Here is a 20,111-nt window from a genome sequence, read left to right as displayed (position 1 = left end):
AGGATCTAGATTTTGGACTTAGGCATCTGAAGAGGCTGTCAGATGCTTAAGTCTCCCTTGAAAATCCCACCCAACGTTGCTGCAACACCAGGGGGGAAAAGTTATGGTAGTAAAGTGGGAGAAAGAATGATAAGTATCTCAATGCTGTAAGGGACAACTTTCTATGGTGTCCAAAAAAGTACCAAGTAATATTGATTCTATAACTCAAATTAGTTAAGTACTTAAACATTTATTTAAAAAATACTTGCCAAATTTTGCTTCAGGAGAATTAAGAAGTTGTTCCAATGATGGCATATAGGTACTGGCAGAAGACACAGACTCTGTGTCAGTTGTTTCCATTCCTTCTCCCTCTTCCCTAGCTACAGTGTGCACATCAAGAAGAGGAAGGTCAGTGTTTCTCCGTTCTCGCAAGTTCTTCACTGGCAGGTTTGAAACAGCTGGACCTGAAAAAGAATTTCTTTCGGATGGCATACATTAATAAATAACACGGCTGTATGCTGGGAATGATCCCCCAGAAGCCACTCAACCGGATATGAAGGAGAACATGAGAACTAAAGACGCTGAATACATCTTTTAGCATCTTAAATTAAGGAGATGTACACAAGCAGCAAAGTGAAATAAAGCATCATGTGAGAAGTTCAGTCATCCTTAAAGAATGAATAAAGCATATTTCACACTATAAAACACAGCCTTTCACTTTGAAGACACCACTATAACTAGAGCCGAGATTACCAGTGATTTAAAGCGTCTTTTAAATGGCCTATGTGAAACAAGTCATTGGTGTAACCATCTTAAATTTGGGTGGTGGTGGGCAGTGAGAAGTAAGACCAGAGATGAGGCTGCATTAATCCTACAGCCACAGAGAAAGGGAAAGAAGGAGTGAAAAGCTGGACAGTTACCCCCTAAGAGATTGCACCTATGAACCAAATGGGTTGTCTCAGTCCAGTTTCTGGTCCGTGCCCACTCACCCACACAAATCCCAGCAGAAAACATTCTGGATCATCATATCTTTTTTCAGTACATATGATAAAAATATGAAAGGATGGTGCTGGTTTTACCTTTAGAAAGATACGGACTAAGGGTTAGTTTTTTACTCTTTTGGAAGGGTAAGCATTTCACAGCACACCTGTTCATTTAATTAGTATATGGTTCAGTAACAGTGGTGAGGGATTTTTTAAAAATAATAATGTAGATTGTTTCAATTTAGAAACTAAACCTCAAGGGATTTTAGTGCTTTTGAAAGTTGCATGTTGACGGATGTGGAGAAAGAGACAGAGACACATACACAGAAGAAATAAAGTACAAGCAGAAGCAGCATAAACATAAGCCCCTTCTTTCCCTGCGCGCCCCTCCCCCATCTATAATGTACCTAGATCCTGAACTGGGGAGACCCCTTCTAAAAGTGACTTTAGCTCAGCTTCCAGAATCAGTTTTCAACTTATTTTTTGAGACTGCCAACAAGGGTGCCAGTTTGGATGGTAATCTTTATAATACAGACTGACCCATTAGGAAATGAGCTGAGATCACCAATTCACTCTATACATGTCACTGTGTAGCCGAATAGCATTTGGGGACTATCAGCTTAGGTTAGGTTTCAACCCATGACCATGAGTTCAAAGGCTCTATTTCCTATTATCAATACCCTGAACCATTCAATACCCTGGCTTCTCAGTAAATTTTTAAATAATAAAAAACAAGACAACACTCATCTCTATCAGACACATATACCACTGATCTATATATGGCTAAAAAGGGGTTTTATAACTGCTTGGTACAACATTTAAGAATATATTACAAATACAGTTTACTACACACTATCACATTCTATTGCTCTTTTGCTAACCCAAGATCTAAGCTACACAGCTGTCTGTTGCGATGAGAAGTTGTAGCTTCTTCTATATGCGCTGAATCAGTAGCTTTACTCCTTATCTTGGAAGCAGATGTCCAATGGGCTCTCCAAAACCTGACACAAATGGACAGGCAGAGCAATAATGACTCTTAATAATTTCTAGAATGACTCTTCCTCCCTCTGTCAGTAAGGAGACAGAATCCCAGATGTCACAGAGGAAATAAAGTGACGTAATTGACATAAGTACTGTATCAATAGTTGAGACCAATATCAGTGCTTACCATTTTATATGTAAAACACAGTTGGTAAATGGGTACACCATATGTTTTTGGAGACGTTTGTATGATTATCGACTACAGAGAAGTGATGAATCAGTCTGCCACTTAGCTAAACATGAATAATCAACAAAAAGGGAGTTTTTGGGCTGCATGACTGTACAAACTTACCTCTTGTGCTAGGTTCACTCTTAAGTTGGAAGAATTGGGCTTCTACCTTGGATAGCTGCTGTTGCAAGGTCTCTACAGTCTTCCTATGCTCTTCTTGCAAATGCCTCACTTGATCTCTAAAACTGTTCCGAAGAGCTTCGTTCTGGGTCGTCAGCTGACTCACAGTCTGTGCATGCTCTGACTTCAACACCATGTTCTCAGACTGTATAGTACAGACTCTGAAAGGTGAACGTTTACCTTATAGATGATTCCCAATTGTGTTATTTTTTTTCTACTAATTATGCCAACCTAAGGAAAAATTTGTGCCTCATGCTTCACTGCTAAATAAAAGACCCAGGTTCAAGTATCAGGTCTGGTCTTTGTTTCTATGGCCAACGGGAGCTGAAAGTATCTTTTGTTACTCTCCACCCATACCAAATGTCAACAATTCCAAAGACTATTCCATCCCACTCTCTGTGACAAGAAAGAAGTTTGACAGTACTACACAGGGAAGCAGTAAGGGATGAGGGGAATGATGGAGTTTGTTGAAGTGCCCTGAAGCAGAAACATTTAAGACACCCATAATACTGTCTGAAAAATTAAAAAAGTCACAGATGCTCACTGTGACTAAAATAGTGAAATGGGGATTGTGGGAAGGAGATATTTAAAATGTTACCTTTCCAAGGGCACTAATTGGACTTTAACTGGCAATGATGGGATTCCCACCATTCTGTCTGTACTGCAATTTAGAGATTTGAACTCTTTTCCTAGTTAGAAGTGGACATTTGCAGCAGATTACTTCACTAGATTAAATTTTTCAACACAATGGGAGTTCTGTACATGGTACTTAGAAGTAGCAAGCAGCACTCAATCAGCTGCAAAAATGTAATCTTTGAAAGTAGACAGTTAAACAGAAAAAAGGTTTAGGGAAATTTGAGTAGGAAGATGTTGACAGCAAGAAATTAACAGGTCTTATGGAAATCCCGCTAACTTTCTGCACACAATTATACCCTTTCCATGAATGTAGAGAGTTCAAACAAACAAAGGCTTGGCACCAACTGGACACACAATAATACAACATATTTCGTCATCAGAGAACCATACTTTTCTCGGAGTTCTGCCTCTTTCGTCACCGTCTCCTGCAGCATCTTATTGTGCCGTTCCAGCAGGGTGTCATGTTCAGACTGCAATGCTTGAAGTTCAGTTCCATTGATTTGTAAGTTATGCTGGGCATCTTGTAACTTTACTTTTAGTTGGTCTATCACCATTTCCATGTGTTCTCTAAGGAAAAAAAGAATACATATTTTAAAGAGAGTTATCCCATTTTAGAACCGCCAAATGTATCATTAATATGTTGGGTAATCTATTCTATTAGATCTGAATTACCTTTTCATTACACTAAATGATTTGAATGATTCAGTGTTATGACGGAAATCTTTCTAGAATCTAACCCTAGCTGAAATGACAACAAAATAGCTGATTTCGGGATTGTCCCAGGAACACATGGCTTGCTTGTGTCCCATTGTTCCTGGATCAGCTTGAAGCATTGCCTGATTAAAGGGGGGTGGGGGAAGAGGAGTGAAAGAGTGTTGTTAATAATCCTTTCAGCATTAGACAAGTTATGGGGGACAAAGCTAGAGAAGCTGTGGGTGGGAAGGAAAATAGATAATGGGTGGGGTGCAGGTTTAGGTAAGAAATGTCTCTTGGGCGTTTTTTGTATTTGTTTGTTTTGTGCCAGCCTGGCAGGGGTGAACACAAGCTACAGGAAAGAAACAGGAGACGGTTGTAAAAAATTGGGTTGGGGGGAAGGTGGCAACCCACAAAAATTAACACCAGAAAAACCAGTCAGTGTGCTATAGTCAGATAAATTGATTCAGGCAAGAGAAACTAGAGGAAAAAGGCCAACTCACCTGTCCCAATTTTGAGAAAAATACAACTTTAAGAACCTGCAAGCTTATTCAAGCTCTTAGTCCTTGCTGATGTGAATAATTCTATTGACTTCTAAAATGAACTATTTGTATGGTTAAGAGTTGTAAAAATAACCCTTTAATTCGGGGAGTAATCCTTCCTTTGAAATTTTATCCTGTATTATTCAACTATTGATCAAACTGTCCGACTTACCAATTTCTGAAATTAACCCTTCCCCAACAGCCTATGTCCAGTAGTAACAGAACACTGCTTCCCATCTGAATTCCTCTGCTGGCAAAAGGGGACGATAAGTAAATGAGACTCCCTTGCAACGATCTCGTTTCAAAGAAACTCATGCTCTGACTAGCTAGAATCTGATGAAGAATTCCTCCGAATTCTCAGTATTTTTTTTTTTCCAATAGGCAACAGCTCAGATGCTATTTAATAGTTTCTATCAGGGATCCCCCCCCCAACGAATCATAGGACTCCCTCTGCTGGATCTGCAGCAGTATTTCCAGACCTGTGCCAAAGATCAGTTAACCAAGGCTAAGACTAAGATTCTGTCATGCATATTTTTAGTAAAAGTCACGGACAGGTCATGGCCAATAAAGAAAAAAAAAAAAAATCACAGAAGCCTGTGACCTATCTGTGACTTTTACTAAAAATATGCATGGCAAAATGCCTGCAGCTCCCCACATCAACCTCAGAGGTGCAAGGTCCCCCCACCACCTGTGGTGGCTCCAAACTCCGGGGCGCCCACGGCAGCTCCGAGTCCCAGGGTGCCCGTGGAACTCTGGAGCTGCGGGGCACCCCTGCTGCTCCTGGTGGCTGGGACTTCCTGGGAGCCCTGCTGCCCGCAGTGGTGGGGAGTTTGGGGTCTCCTCACTGCCTCGGTGCTCCGGGCACCCCAGCCTCCATCCCGGCTGGGAGCTCAGGTCCCCGCAGTTCCCAGCCACCAGGGGCGTCAGGGGCCCCTACAGCTCCCAGGCACTGGGGTCTCTGGAAGTCATGGATTCTGTGACTTCCGTGACAAAATTGTACCCCTAACCATGGCTTATGCACAATAACTGTCATTTTAGGACACTGACCACTTTTTGACTATGACCATCAGGAATGGTCACCCTGAAACAGGTAACTGCTAGCGTAGATCCCACGTGGAATTAAGTCTAAGACCTTCTGAAACTGCATTGAATTTGTCTGGCCTATACTTGCATTTAAAAGTTTTCAGTACTAGTTCAGTTCACCTTTTCACCATGTTTATGCCAGGAAAAGTTTACAAAAGAAAGGGTAACAATGGGTAAAACTGTTGTGTATGCAAGTTTTCTGGGACTGGAACGGTTTAGGTTTTTTTTTTTTTTTTTTTAAACCGCCATGTCAGTTAACCTTGCTGAAAGCAAGTCTAATTGACGTGCTGGTAAGAACAGGACTGGCCCCTGGAGCATTGCCTACACTCGCCCTTCGCTGAGGCTAACAATGGTTCAGTTGAGCTGGTGTGAACAGCAGCTTTTTTGTAAGGAAGGTTGTAGCTGAAAACTATTTTCAGCAGTACATTTTCATGCCACAAATCAGGCTTACATGGAAACTGTTGACCAAAAGACAGACATTCATTTCAGCTTTATTCTGAACCTCAAGAGTCCATCCCCCATCCAAGCGGGGACAAGAGAAAACAGATAATCCATGCAGGAAAAAAAAGTGTTTCAAGTTTTGGTGAGGGAGAAGGTGGAGAAAGGGAGTGTAAACATACATTCATTCAGGAATAAAGGTTACCTGTTTTCTTTTAAATCCAGAAAATAAAGCCTTACTCTAAGCTATCTGTGTTATATAGCTATATAAAAACAAAATGTAAATGTATCAAACTCAAAGTGTTTTGCCAACAGCCATTATGTTCAAAATAGCAGTCCCAGCACTAGTTACTGAAAAAGGGGTTTGGTCAACTTGGAAATCAAGTGATTTATATATGGAGATATACCTATCTCATAGAACTGGAAGGGACCCCGAAAGGTCATCGAGTCCAGCCCCCTGCCTTCACTAGCAGGATCAAGTACCGATTTTTGCCCCAGACCTCTAAGTGGCCCCCTCAAGGATTTAACTCCCAACCCTGGGTTTTGCAGGCCAATGCTCACTGAGCTGTCCCTTCCCCCATTTCTAATAATGAGTTAAAATTAGATTCAGGTTTTAAATCTGTGCTTGAGTTTTCCTGCCAGTTTTTTGGGTTTGATAGTCACAACACTATTCCCTCACCCACCAGTATTTTTTTTTCATGTGGAAGACCCCACAGAAACAGGAGAAATTGGCTGACTATATATTATTTATTTGTATTACTGTAGTACCTAGTAGCCCTCGGGGAAATAGTGAAAATTTTTTATTTTTCAGAGTAATATCAAATGCAGAACATAATCTTAGTGAAAAATAGGGATTTTAAAAATCTTTTAGCTATAGTAACAGATATGTGAACATTTTTTAGACTGAAATGTGATTTATAAGTTGATGGCATCCCTTTCAAGTGTTCTGTCTGGGTATTTCAGTAATCCTCAGTTATAAAATATGAATGCCAAAAATTAGTTGTGAACCAAGAATCATCACATAGATGAACATTTCTGACACATTACTGCAGTTTGTTAGCCAAAAAGACTACTGAAGTGGATTTCTCATCCCCCTGCCCCTTTATTTAAATAGGTATACAATAGCAAAAAAAGTCTTGCTTATTGTTGGCTTCTTTAGGCTTTGACTACTGAGCACTTATAGACATAATTTTTACCTTTCTTGCTTGGCTCCCTCAGTTTCAGTCTGAGAAGCAGATTTATTCTTTTGTTGTTTTAAAACATTATGAACACGGACTTTGTAGCTTTCAAATTCAGAGGTAACAGCAACTTGTTCTGCCTATAATGTGAAAAAAGAAAACCCTGAATTATATATGCCATTTATATAAAACCAAATAGTTTCAGTTTTACTTTGTGATCCATGTGCATATTACATTGTTTAAAGATCAAGAAATATGAACAGTTGCATTTCCTTTTTTGTTGTGTTGAAGGGATGATTAAAATGGTTAATATATCACCTAAGAGAGCCAGTTCATTTAAAATGCAATATTCCATGATTGGTAGGTAAACTTTTTTTGGTATAGGGAGAACATTAGTGTTAATCACATCTGTCTTTCAGACAGTTTACAAACACACAATTGTATATAATACATTGTAACATACAAATAGTACTATAAAACATTACAAAGTCCTTAAAAATAAAAACTACCACCAACAAAATATTATAAATAGCAACTCCAAAACAAGATGGCGATAGAAACAACACAGACAATCATTTCCTCTGTCAACACACAGGCTTTGTCATAGTCAGTCACTGTTACAGTCATAATCAGACATCTATTTGTACTAAGACTGGATTTCTGAGTCATTCTGGTATTTTTGTTCAAGAAAACAAGATGGAAAAATTCCATACTTTGTTTTTAAAAAAGTATATACTGTTTATTTTCTGTTTTTTTACTATGCTTATACTAAAAATCACTTAACATGTAAATTAAAGTTATATTAATGTAAATTTCCTGCCATTAAAAAAGAGAGAGTCAGGTAGCTTCATCTTTGACCACGACTCTTACAGCCAGAAGAATGTGTATTAATCACACTGACTTGACAAGCACTGCTCATCCAGTATTCAATGTTTTGTGCTCCCCTTCTCTAAAAATACCATCTGTGCATGATTTTCTCTCCTGAATCTCAGCAAGTGGCTGGTGGAATTCTCATAGCTTGTGGTTTTTTTTTTTTTTTTTTTTTTTTTAAACATTGAGGGCAACAGATGTCATGCCCTCTACTGGATGTAATACACCACCCCCTGCTAAATATAAATACGTCTCTCTGAATGTTCCAGTCGTTTCTTAACTGTGGTTGGTGAAGGGGCTTCCATGGGGAGACTGTACTTCAACAGCCATTGCTACAGCTCTTCTGGCTCTTGTGATGTTCATCAATATAATTTTTTTTTAAACGAGTCCTTCACTTTTCCTTTCATTCAGGCACTTGAGTTAAAGTAATCCACCCCCAAAATATTTGATAAGCAGCCTTTGTTGTATTCAATGCATCTTCACTTGCTCTGCTGTTTTTGCAGCTAATTTCTTAGTTGTGACTTGGCAACTATCTTGATGCTCACCTTTTCATTGGTCATGTGCTCCTCTGAGGTGTCAGCACTCTTTTTCTTTTGCAGATGTAGTATCCAAGAAAGAGGGCTGGCCACACAACAGCTTCATACCATGTCAGTGTGGCAGAACTACATCCAGGATGGATGCTTTGCATTGCCCATGAAGGAATTAGCCATGATGTGTGGAAATGCCCAATGAGTCTACAAAGGTTGCCCTGGATAGCTAAGAAATTTGGTGAGTTGAGTGCCCCCAAACTTTCCTTGAGGCAAACGAGACACGCTCCTATAGGTCTGGCTCCAAGAAACTCTCCCCCTTACAGCTTGGCTTCTGACAGATTAGAGGTTTGTAGGTATGGTGTGTTCAAGCAGCTGATTCAGAAGCCATCTACCAAACAGAACCTAGGGCTTCCCGTGGGAAAGTGTAGTACAATAAGGCCCATATGGACTCCTTTACTTGTGCTACAAAAACTGCTTGACTACTTTCTTCGCCTGTCTCAGTCTATTGTATAGACTAACTCCTTCCAGAAATATCTTTTTTGGCTTATGAACCAGTCTCAGGTAGAAGTGTGTCTCTGCAACCCTTTGTCATTTCATGCTGGGCTCCCCACTTCTAAAACCTCCAATTAAAAAAAACAACACCTCTGCAGAGAAATGCAAATATGGTCCTGATGAAAGCTCCTTTAAAACACTAATTCCTATGAACTTACGTTTCTTACACTGAGGCTTGGTCCACACTGGGGCGGGGGAATCAATGTAGGAAATGCAACTTCAGCTACGAGAATAGCGTAGCTGAAGTCGACGTTTCCTAGATCGAACTAAGTTTACTTACTGCGGGTCCACGCGGCGCAGGCAAGCTCCCCCGTCGACAGCGCTTCCTCCTCTTGGCGAGCAGGAGTTCCGCAGTCGACGGGGGGGCGCTTCTGGGATCGATTTATCGTGTCCAGATGAGACTCAATAAATCGATCCCAGAAGATCGATCTCTACCCGCCGAATCAGGCGGGTAGTGTGGACCTAGCCTGACAGTCATTTTCCTGGTGCTAGTGAATGGAAGCACCTTATACCAGATTCATTTTTACAAGGATAAGGTGGTAACGTGGACTCACTTGAGATTCCCATCCGAAGTTATGTTAGTGTTCCACCATCAGTGTCAGAAGTCCTTGGGAGTCTATTTGGAGCAGACTAACTCCACCCAATTTTATTTGATTAAGAAACCAAATTTGCTGAGCAATGCTGTCACAAAGAGAACTATGTCCCAAAGGCATTTCACACTGCTATTATCTGGAAGCCATGTCAAGGCCTATTTGATTAGATGGATGTATTCACCACAGAGAATTGCACAGCCGCTATTTGGTCCTCTCTCCAGACATTTACAAAGTATTACTCCTTGTATTCAGTTTCCAGAAGACGCTCTGTGCTCCAGAACTTTTCCAAGATGGGGGATTCCAGACGTTTGCCTCCCGTAAGAAGAATTTAATGTTAAGATGTCCTTTATTTTCAGCATGGAATTCTCTCAAATTGCGATCTCTTCCCACAGACTTGAATGTTGTTACACCTCTTACTGTTTATGCTAAATATTAACAAAAACCTCTACCTCTTCACACAGTTGGCACTAGCTTTGCTACTGCTGGTCATTGCGCCTCTACTCATGTTCATTTGGGATGTGAGAATCCTGCAAAAATAATATCTTCCAAAGAGAAAATTACTTATTTTTGAACTCTGCTTTTCAGACAATGTTGTCTTTAGGACACTCCCTTACCCGCCTCCCTCACAGAGTTTGGAGTTTCTGGTTTGTGAGGTTATTTTCTTTTTTCCTCCAAGGCACACATATGTTGATCATCTTGAGGCGGCTTCTTTTTCTGGGAGCTGCTGTATATTAATTTAAATGGAATAAACGGGCCAAAGGTGTTAACATAACCCAGTCACTGCCTATCATTAAACAGAGTTAAACGAGGTTTGGTATACATAGACCTCAGTTGACTTAGGACTATGGTAAACACATGAAAAATCTTTTTAACAATTTATTAAAGTTACAGAAAAGGAAACATAGTTAAAGCATTTGAAATGTATTTTAACAGCATTTTTTGTTCCTTTTTCCTTTAGCTGGAGAGAAGTTTAAATGAAAAATCCCCTAGTTTGACCATTTCTCAGATGGTAATAACTGTCCTCTTGGGAAAAAGAGATGTTAGCCGAGATGGGCTGGAGCTGTTGTTGCTGCTGTTAAAGTCTGATTCTATTTTATCTCTAGTGGTATTTGGGATTCAGATGGCTAGTAGGAGTGGCGATCTCATCTGGATCCCTCTTCTCTGGCCTGGTCAGGACATTACTCAGGATTTGTATGATGGAAGGCAGCCAGGAGATGGTGGCGTGGGCAGCTATGATAGTGAAGCTTGCTTCAATAGCCTCTGTCTGTCTTCTCCTATTTTCCCCCTAAGTTTTTTTCTTTAAAGGACCCACAAAAGGAACAATGGGTGGAATACCCCATCCCCTCATTATTTTGCCCATCAATTAGGCCTAATATTTGAAAACAATTTTGGTTCATTAAATTTCTGGTTCTACATTTTTTATTTTTACCTAGCATGATTTCAATTTAGTCCTTGAATTATATCAATGTGGCCTTTTTTTGTTTGCACTAGTTGAGTCTCTCTGTGTCCAGGTCTCTTGCAGCTGTTTATAACATTCGTTATTGAAAGCAACTTGATGTACTTCCCATCTTAAAGAGCTCTGTGTAGCTCAAAAGCTTGCCTCTTCCACCAACAAACGTTGGTCCCATAACAGATATTACCTCACCCAGCTGGTCTCTTTACTTTCCATCAACATTTGTTATTGTATCATCTTACAAACTTTTACATACTTTTTACAATTGAGCTCACTATTACAGTACATTTGTCAGCCCAATTATCACAACAGAGCCTCAGCTCTGGTGCAGTCAAAGAAACTGACTATAGTGTTTGGATGGCAGCATTTATATTCCACGGAGGACGGTGCAAAACAAGTAGTAAAAGGCCTAACTTGTGCTCTATGCTGCTATTGCTGAAAAGGTCAAAAACCATTACAAGTTAGGAGAATTCCTTCCAGGCATCTGCCAAGGAAATAAGATCCAGGAGTAAGAATCCTGCAAGACGATAGCTTTAGAGAAGCAAAAGTGCAAGTTCAGTAACTTTGTCTTTTAACAGTCTAAAGAGCTATTACTTATTTTATGAAAAAGTACCTTTGCTGTGTTGCACTCTTCTTGTAGGGTTGCAATTTTCTGCTGGTAAGCATTCAGAGTGCGCTGGTGTTGCTCCAAAGAGGTCCGCAGATGTTCTTGAATCTTGTGTTTTTCTGACGTTAGTTCAGCCAGTTGAATCTGAAAATGAGCACACACTTCAACAAAACTAGAATGTAGTCTTTAGAATTGACTCTTCTTTTCATTAGGTGAACAAAGAATGAAACAAAGCATCTAGATATTCTGGTGATGGGAAACCTAGAAATGACTAGATACAATAAAATTAAAATCTGGTTTTAAAAAATATTAATGTGAAGAAGGCATATGTTGGAATGTATCTGAGCAGTACCACACGCATCATTTATCATTTGAATCTTAAAATAATGGGAAGAAATGTGCAGACAAATTTTTCTAGAGAATTATTTCATTTTTTCCTCAATCTCTTTTTTTTTTATGTTAAAGCACAATCCCTATTTTCTGTAAATCAACAAATGTGTCATTTGGCAGCAAGGCAGATGCCTGTTACTAGCTATCAAAATTCATACTGATGAAAATTAACCTTATATTAAGGCTTTTTTTGCTGGCAATGTGTTCTAAATAAAACACTTTTTTTTAAAAGCAAAGTTTAATTAATTAGGGCCAAAGGTAGATTAAAAAAATATATCCTTGTCATAGGACTTGGATTCCCTAATTCTCTTTTGAGAGATTAAAAATAAAAGGGAGAAAGCAGCAAGCCAACTGAATATCTGAACTGACGTGCATCAATTCTGAAACATAACAGCAGCAGCACTTACACTTTACAGGGCTTTATACTTGAAACATCAGAAAAAAGATGCAGAAGGACAGTCAGATATAGTTTTTACATTTATGGAAAAAGTATATATAGAAATTGTACTATTTACTCCAATTTCACCACTCATGCCATCACACAAACCCCAAACAATGATTTCAGCAATGTTAAAGCAGATTAAATTCTCAAACAAATGGACTGCGAGTCAGATATGCCTCATATGAAAGTAACAGATCAGCACATCTGACAGTATGACAGATGAACTGATCTGTAAATATAAGAGCATATGAGGTTTAAGCACAGGGCTAGAAGACAGGTGATCCTGAGTTCTAATCCTGCCTCTGTCACCGATTTGCTGTGTAGCTTTGGCCAAGTCACTTCATCTCCCTGCCTCAGTCTCCCTGCTGTGAAACGGGGATAATAATACACACAACTACCTACCTTGCAGGGCTATTGTAAGGACTAACTAGGGTCTGTGAAGTACTTTGTAAATTTAAAATGCTGGAGCATGTGTAGGTATACGAGGTTGTGTGTGACTGCATAAGTGATGAAGTTGGGGGTACATATTCTTTTCAACATCCGTTGGAGATGAAAGTGAAAATCTTAAGAGCGGGTCACTGATAATGTTGTAAACAATATGAAGGTGGCAAGGATGGTAGAAGACTTCTTACGTACATGCTTTTAAGGTTCTGACTGGATGGAAAATGTCCTGGAGCAACCTTAAGTGTCACTAAATGTAATTTTTGTTTATTTAAAAAAAAAAAAAAACCTAGGAAATTATTATTTCTACACCTTTGGTTACACACAAGTCAGGGAGGAAAGAGAGGAGTTGGATGGGCCTGGGCATCAGAGAGAGAAACTGCACTGCTGGACCCACTCCTGGCAGTGTCCACACTCTGAAGGAAGTGAAAGGCTATGATGTAGCTCAGGAGAATCATCAGATTTTCCTCTTGGTATCAGAATCACCGCGGATCATACCTGTGCCTTAGCACAAGCACAAAATAATTACAAGAAATTGAAAGACTTAGGGTACTATATTAAATGAAACACTTGAGGACAATTGAGAGAACTGATTAAAAACAAAATTAGTGATACAGCTTTTGTAACAACCTGCTTACATTTTGTAGCACTCAGCGTATATTACCCCACAGCATTCTCTCTAGTTTCTTACGTCAGAAAGTTTGTGCTAACAACAAAGAATGAAGTTTCTTGCCTTATAGACTTCCACTTGCTGCTGACTTGCCTCGAGCTCTCCTTTTAATGATGCTTGAAGTATTAGATGGTCATTTTCCTGCAGGATAAAGATAGCTTGGTTAATTTAAAACACTAAATTTTTTTTATTTCAAAATCCAAACCTGAAACTAAATTATAAGCATTTGGTATAAAAAAGCATGTGCAGTAAAATAAGCACTTACAGCTTGCCTTGAATCTGCCAGTTCTTTTTTGGTTTTCACTAGCAGTTGTTTTATTTGGGAGTTCCTTTCCTCATACTGTAGCACAGAAGATTGAAGGGATTCTAATGCAGAGATAATTTTTGATGAGCAAAGGAAAAAAATCGTATAGGGTGCTTTCATAAAAGTGTTGTAAATGTAACTGAAAACAAATGTTACAAAAAAGCAGTTCACCAAGAGTTCAACTGCAAATTTCCAGGTATCATACTGGTTTTCTAACACAAAGTATCTTCAAGCAAATTGGGGTTATGCTTAAAAGGATGGCAAAAAAATGCAATATTTAACACACCATTATTTGATAATGTTTTTAAGTAGAGTGTTATAACTCTATTAGGGGTTTTCAGTCACTCAGCTCTGTAAAAAGATTCTGAAGTGTCACTAGCTCACTAGCTCTCCAGCTCTGGGATTAACAGACATGTGAGAAATGCAATTTGTCCAGTAAGATATCTGACTATTAGTTTACTGCTTAGTAAACAAGTGACAGATGAACTACAATAATTAATTTAACATATAAGAAAGGGATTTTTACAAGTCTTCTTTCAACTTCTTTCTTGGCAGCCCTTCTTGTCTCCTGAGTTGAGAATGTTAAGATATACATACATGATGTTCCCAAGCTGTTTGCCTCCCCACCACATTGGATATAAGAAGTCCCATTGCAGACAATGAGAAATTTAAAAAATTAATATTTTACTCACTTATTTCTTCTTGTAGTGTTTCTTGTTTTTGTTTTTGAATTCTGATCTCTTGCTCAAGATCTTCAATTTTGCAGTTTTTATCTGTAATCTTCTGATTAAGTTCTTTCACTAAACGCTCATAATCAGCCATTTCCATATCCATTAGTGTGCTCTTCTGGGCATCCTGTAGATTACATATTTTGTAGTCCCAGTTTAAAATTGCTTGGGCTGATCTGAAGGATTTTTGTTTTGATTACTCTGTACTGCAAAACTGTTCCTCACCATTCCGATTTTTGTTAAAGTCTATAGCCACATACTCATCAGCATTCTAAATCTCATTTGCTTGTATCAGAATCAAAACAAAGAAACAAGTTACAATATTAAAATGTTGGCTAGCATGTTCTGATAAGCATTCTAAAGGAATTTGGCTCTGGAAAAGCAAAGATAGTCTTGTAATTAAGGCACTGGAGTGGGACTCAGGAGATCTGGATTCAATTTCCACTTCCATTCAGTCTTTTGTGTGACCTGGGCTACACTAACAGTTTCTCTATGCCTCAGTTCCCCATCTATAAAATGGGATAAGACTTCCTGTCTCCCACCCTTTGTCATACTTGGATTTTAAGTTCTGGGGGCAGGGATGTTCTATCATGTGTTATGTACAGCACATAACACAGTGGGGCTAGAACCTTATTTGGGTCCTCCAAGCACTACTGTAACAGAAACAATTACCCTACCCGCCGGGCCAGCTCTAGTTCCTGCATAGTTTTCTGAAGATGTTTCTTTTCCTTCTGAAGCTGAAGCTGAAGGTCTTCAAGTTCTCTTACAGCACTGCTGTGGTCCTGAAAATTAGTTTAAATGCTTTTCAGTTACATAATTTGAGTTCATGAATGTTTGTTCATGATGTGTAGGTCACAAAATTTATGTAGGTAAGAATGACAGGTTTTTGAAAAAAAGCTTCCTACCCTCCAAATTAAATCCCAGATGGATTATAAAATTAATAGCAATTTTATGACTGTATGTTAAACTAAGGCCCCATTCTATTCTCACTACTGACTATGACAAAACTGTCAATGGGTGCAAGACTGAAAGGGTCAGCCAGGCAACAGAATACAATGCTGTATCTGATCTATAAAGGCAACAAAACCAAACTAGTTAAAATATTTTAAAGATTCCACTCTGACCGTTTACCGCACTTTCAGGAAGTCTTCCCTTCAATTAATTCAGGGAATAGCCTGGGCTTTATTTTTTTATGGACCCACAACATTGCTTTTACCTTTATCTTTTGCTCTTTTAGAAATTTTTCAGCTTCCAGTTCTTTGTCGACTTTTGCTTTGGCTCTTTGCGTTTCTAATATCTGGGTTTCTAGCAGTTTAACATTAGACTGTAGAGTTTCAAGACGAGCCATAAGGTCTTCATTGGCAGAGTTTAGTTGCTCTTGCTAGAATATTAGTAACAATATGAAAGTGGCAGTTAATATTCTTGAAATTCTTACAGGCAGAGATGCTGTGTTTTGTTGTTGTTGTTGTTTAGAAAATACACAAGGATTTCCACCCAACACCCTTTGTAAACTATTCCTGCAGATGCTTGAACATGACAGGACAAAACCCTGTCCATACCAACAGTTTAAAACCAGAATAGCAAATAGTCTGGTTTAAAAATGGGTGGCACAATTTGGACACTCCCACAACACAATTTTGAAACTATATTACAACCCTGTTGCAGTTTTTTTAAGGGGTTGAGGGAGAACAGTGGGTAAGCTTGGAAAACTATTCACTAGCTCTTCAGGAACAGCATGCCAACCTCTGCTCAAATACAGCTGCCATAGTTCTGAGCAGATGTTAATGACACCAACTCCTACACCAAAGAAGTTACTTCAATACCACCAAATGTTGCCCATTTATCTGTTTTAAATAAGATAAAGCTAAGGCACAGGTAAGAAATCTGTCCCTATCTGGTTTTGAACCATCAGCATTTTCACCATATGATCTCACTGTCCTTCCCCTTGTTATGTGAATCCAGAATTAAGGATGAATACACAGAAAAAAAAATTAAACAGCAAAATTATTGGCCATATTTTGTTCATGAAATATTTCATATCATCAATTTGAAAAAATTCACCTGCTGAATAACCAGTAGAATGTATTCAAGAGTGAGATTGGGGGCAAAAAAGGAGATTTTAAAGTCTCATGAGAGTATTTCAGCTAATCAATAATTGGATTTAGGCCATCTTAGAACCCACTCATTTTTCAGATGTTTTGAGTGTTGACTGGACACATTTTGCCTTCTCAGTCCTTACTAATGGCTGCTGTATTTTGTGTCAAGTAGACAGAAGGGATAGTATCAATAAAGGGTAGATAAAGCTCTGTACTACCCATTAGATATAAAGGACTTAAAATCTGCATGTCCACTGTCAGTGTTGTGCAGCTGCTCTTTTCTGAGAGCCAGCTCAAGCTCATGTACTACAGGTGTTGACAAATCGGCTTAATTTCAGATTTGGGCCCTGATTCTATAACTCCAAACAGGCCCCTATGTTCTTGCAGTTCAGAGAGAAATTTAGATATTTTTATAATGTCCCTATTTTCATTTTTTTTTTCCAGATCCAAATATTCCAAACACTGGGATTCCTACCTTGTCAGAACACAAATATTAGTTTATTTTGATTGTGTCTATTCAAAAATACAGAAGGAATTATGAAAATATTTACAGGGATAATTTACGTAAGTATGTGTTTATCAAACTGAAATGGGACTTAAGATCAAAAATTGTTTGCTCAGTCACAAAATAAGTTACCTGCTGAGTTGAAGTCTGTAGCTGTCTTGTAAGGCCATCCATCTGATGTTCAAGATTAGTTGCTCGGTCCTTTTCCAAATCCAGCTGTTCTGCTTGCTTGTCATATTCCAGCAAAAGATTCTTGAAACACGCACAAAGCACTTTAATTTTTGTTAAATACATGGAAGCTGTGGTGTGCTTATAGGAAATAAATGGGTGTTTGCACATTCTTATTATTGTTCAGTACTTGATGTTTCTTATTGTGACATCAGAAGTACCATAGGTGAATTAAAGTTGCAGTTCCATTCTAGGTTCTAGTGAAAACAGCTCTTTCAAATTTTCCTCTCTAGATTTAAGTCATTCACTGAAGAGCTCTAAGTCACCACAGATGTGGTGTATTAGTAAAGAAATGACTGATTTTTTTTGAAATGGGGGCTGTTGGAACCTTATTTATGTTTCTTGATTTGGCAATTTAACTGCATTAACAAGGGTTATTTCCCATTATATTTTTCTTTGTCCAAACTTAACATTAGCATTCAAATGGACCTAATTAAACTTTGAAATTCACACTTCAATGGAAGTAATGGGGTGAGGAGAAGGGAATCCCCAAGTTTGCTGCTGGTATTGATTGGTGGGATACAGTTTTTACATAACTCTGGTTTCACAAGGCCGCAGCATTTTCTATTGATTTATATTCTGATAGTTGCGGTCTTTCGACCAGAAAAAGAATTTATTTAAAACTGAAAGAACTGAAGAATGTCAGAAGTTTGCTGAAAAACTTAAATATTGCATCCATGGTTTTCTCTTGTCTCTGATAGTAAAGGTAATTTTTGTGAGCACTTTGTTGTGCATGTTTTAAGGAGACAGTTTTCTTCTTCACGAAAGCATTCTCAATATCACTGGTGTCCTTGTGTGACCATCTGGTCACTCCAGCCAGATAGAATGGATCAATGGCAGTAAGCATATTAACAAAAATCTACTTCTGAACATGCTACCTTACAACCTCACAACTCCACTGAGGCGTAGGCCCATATTTAAAAGTATGGTTAGATTTATTTATGTATTTTTAAACCAAATATACATGCAAAGGTGAATTGCTTATAACACAGAAAAGTTAAGCAAACTTTAAGGGCAGGTACTGAGCATGGAATATTTCCATATACAAGGATGAATGTTTCTGAAAGTTGAGTCCATAAAAACAGGGATTATTATGGAAACTCTTGCAATTTTAATTATAAACATAATTGTCATTGTTCTAGTGCCCCACCACACACACACTTCATGTGAATAACAAATTTAATAAAATAAGTGTAATATATGCTACTAAATGCCAAGTATAAATGCAGGGATCACTTCATCCACCACTGAAACCTCTGAGGTGAGATATGGCAATTTTTGAACAACACACAGCAACATTGTACAATAGTTTAGGACAGGAAGCAAAGAACCCTGTAGCTACAGAGGGAAATTAGGTAGGCTGACTGTAATTATGCAGTAGTGAGTCATGGACACATCAAACTGGAATCAGGCTAGGAAATGCCATCTCTAAATAATATTTTCTGATAAATAAAACATTTTTGAAGATATAGTTAGTACCTCTTACCTTATAGCTTTCTGCTCCTTGGATGATGTCCCTCATAGAAGTAGACAACTGATCTTTCTCTGATCGTACCAACTCTAATTCTTCTCTCAAAGACTGCACCTTATTTCAAAGCAATACGTAACAGTTTACAACAGAACCTTACAATGCCAGAAAGCTCTTCAATATGCGGTCTAAATAAGTTACCTCTTTTCTACTGGAATCTAGTTCTTTCCTTGCTTTCACAGCAATGGCTTTAACTTTATTTAACTTCTCTTCTCTCTCTGCAGATTGCTTTTCCAGACATACTAACACAAAAAACAGAAACGAATTCATCTACGCAACGGAATAAGTAAAATACAAAACTAGTATCTACGTGATTTTGAAAACATTAGCAAAACAAAAAAGTATATGCATCCATTACTACTGAAAAACAGGAAGACATTTAAAACACTTCATTCACTTAAGCTCTTGGAAGCCTGGTTTGAAGGCTAAGATTCCCAGTAACAAAAATAGCTATAATGGTGACCACTTCCACTGTTCCAGAGACTTTCATTAGCAAACTTTGGTTTGTTAGGATTTTAAAACTCAAAAAACATGTCTCCAGCTACTCCTGTGACAAATACAGTTGTTTCAGTTTGCCATTACTTCCTCCCTAACATAACATTTTAAAGTAACTGCATTGGTCATTACATGTTGTAGGAATGCACGGGTGAGGTGTTTGTCTGAGAGGCGGGAGATTTTATTTCCTCCCTTTTCTCATGAGGCAGCTCTGAAGAGTTGTCCCAGCCACACAACTATTTTCCCTTAAATAAAAAAAAAAAAATAAAAAAAAAAATATCCCCAAAACACCTTGCTATTATTTTTCTATACACGTAAGTGGGCAAGACTATCTCTGTAACAAGTCATTACCACTATTCCTTATTTGACTGCATGGGTTTTATAGGGAGCAAAACTGGGAGAGCAATCAAACTCAGGGCTATGGTGCAGAACAACATCTTCTAGGTCACAAAGCCAGCCACTAACATTTACTAGTTTTTAATGCTTTGGGCTATCCTCATATGTGAAAGTGACTAGCTTTCTAATATAATTAAGCTAGCCACTAATCTGCACTGTCATCTTGTTTGTTTTTTAAATGAAAAAGACACTGAACTATAAAGAACAGCTGACAAGTACATTTCTGAGAAAACAGGTTAGACTCTAAAATAGTCCATGAGGAGCCTATTGTTTTATTACATTACCGATCCTCTTGGTGAAACTCAATGGTTTTGCTTCCAGCTAGTGCTAATTTTCTTTTGAAAGCCAACCGGAATGCTCA

At 38.4% G+C, this 20,111-nt stretch overlaps 1 protein-coding gene across 2 annotated transcripts in view; it reads right to left on the bottom strand.

Moving 5' to 3' along the window:
• Positions 1 to 20,111, bottom strand: part of GCC2 (GRIP and coiled-coil domain containing 2) — a 43,228-nt gene that overhangs the window by 8,544 nt on the left and 14,573 nt on the right. The window contains exons 8-20 of one of the 2 annotated variants that reach the window (XM_005306964.5): positions 19,001 to 19,101; positions 18,818 to 18,916; positions 17,236 to 17,355; positions 15,719 to 15,883; positions 15,180 to 15,284; positions 14,467 to 14,629; positions 13,736 to 13,836; positions 13,534 to 13,611; positions 11,534 to 11,671; positions 6,941 to 7,062; positions 3,379 to 3,555; positions 2,296 to 2,513; positions 249 to 443 (exon numbers count right to left, since the gene is read on the bottom strand). In XM_005306964.5, coding sequence (XP_005307021.2) covers positions 249 to 443; positions 2,296 to 2,513; positions 3,379 to 3,555; positions 6,941 to 7,062; positions 11,534 to 11,671; positions 13,534 to 13,611; positions 13,736 to 13,836; positions 14,467 to 14,629; positions 15,180 to 15,284; positions 15,719 to 15,883; positions 17,236 to 17,355; positions 18,818 to 18,916; positions 19,001 to 19,101 — 1,782 coding nt within the window. The remainder of the gene's footprint in view (positions 1 to 248; positions 444 to 2,295; positions 2,514 to 3,378; positions 3,556 to 6,940; positions 7,063 to 11,533; positions 11,672 to 13,533; positions 13,612 to 13,735; positions 13,837 to 14,466; positions 14,630 to 15,179; positions 15,285 to 15,718; positions 15,884 to 17,235; positions 17,356 to 18,817; positions 18,917 to 19,000; positions 19,102 to 20,111) is intronic. The other variant, XM_024103950.3, reaches the window with a different exon arrangement.

Source organism: Chrysemys picta, chromosome 1 (assembly GCF_011386835.1).
Source record: "Chrysemys picta bellii isolate R12L10 chromosome 1, ASM1138683v2, whole genome shotgun sequence".
Classification (NCBI taxonomy): Eukaryota; Metazoa; Chordata; order Testudines; family Emydidae; genus Chrysemys; species Chrysemys picta.
This window is presented reverse-complemented; position numbering and strand designations above follow the sequence as displayed.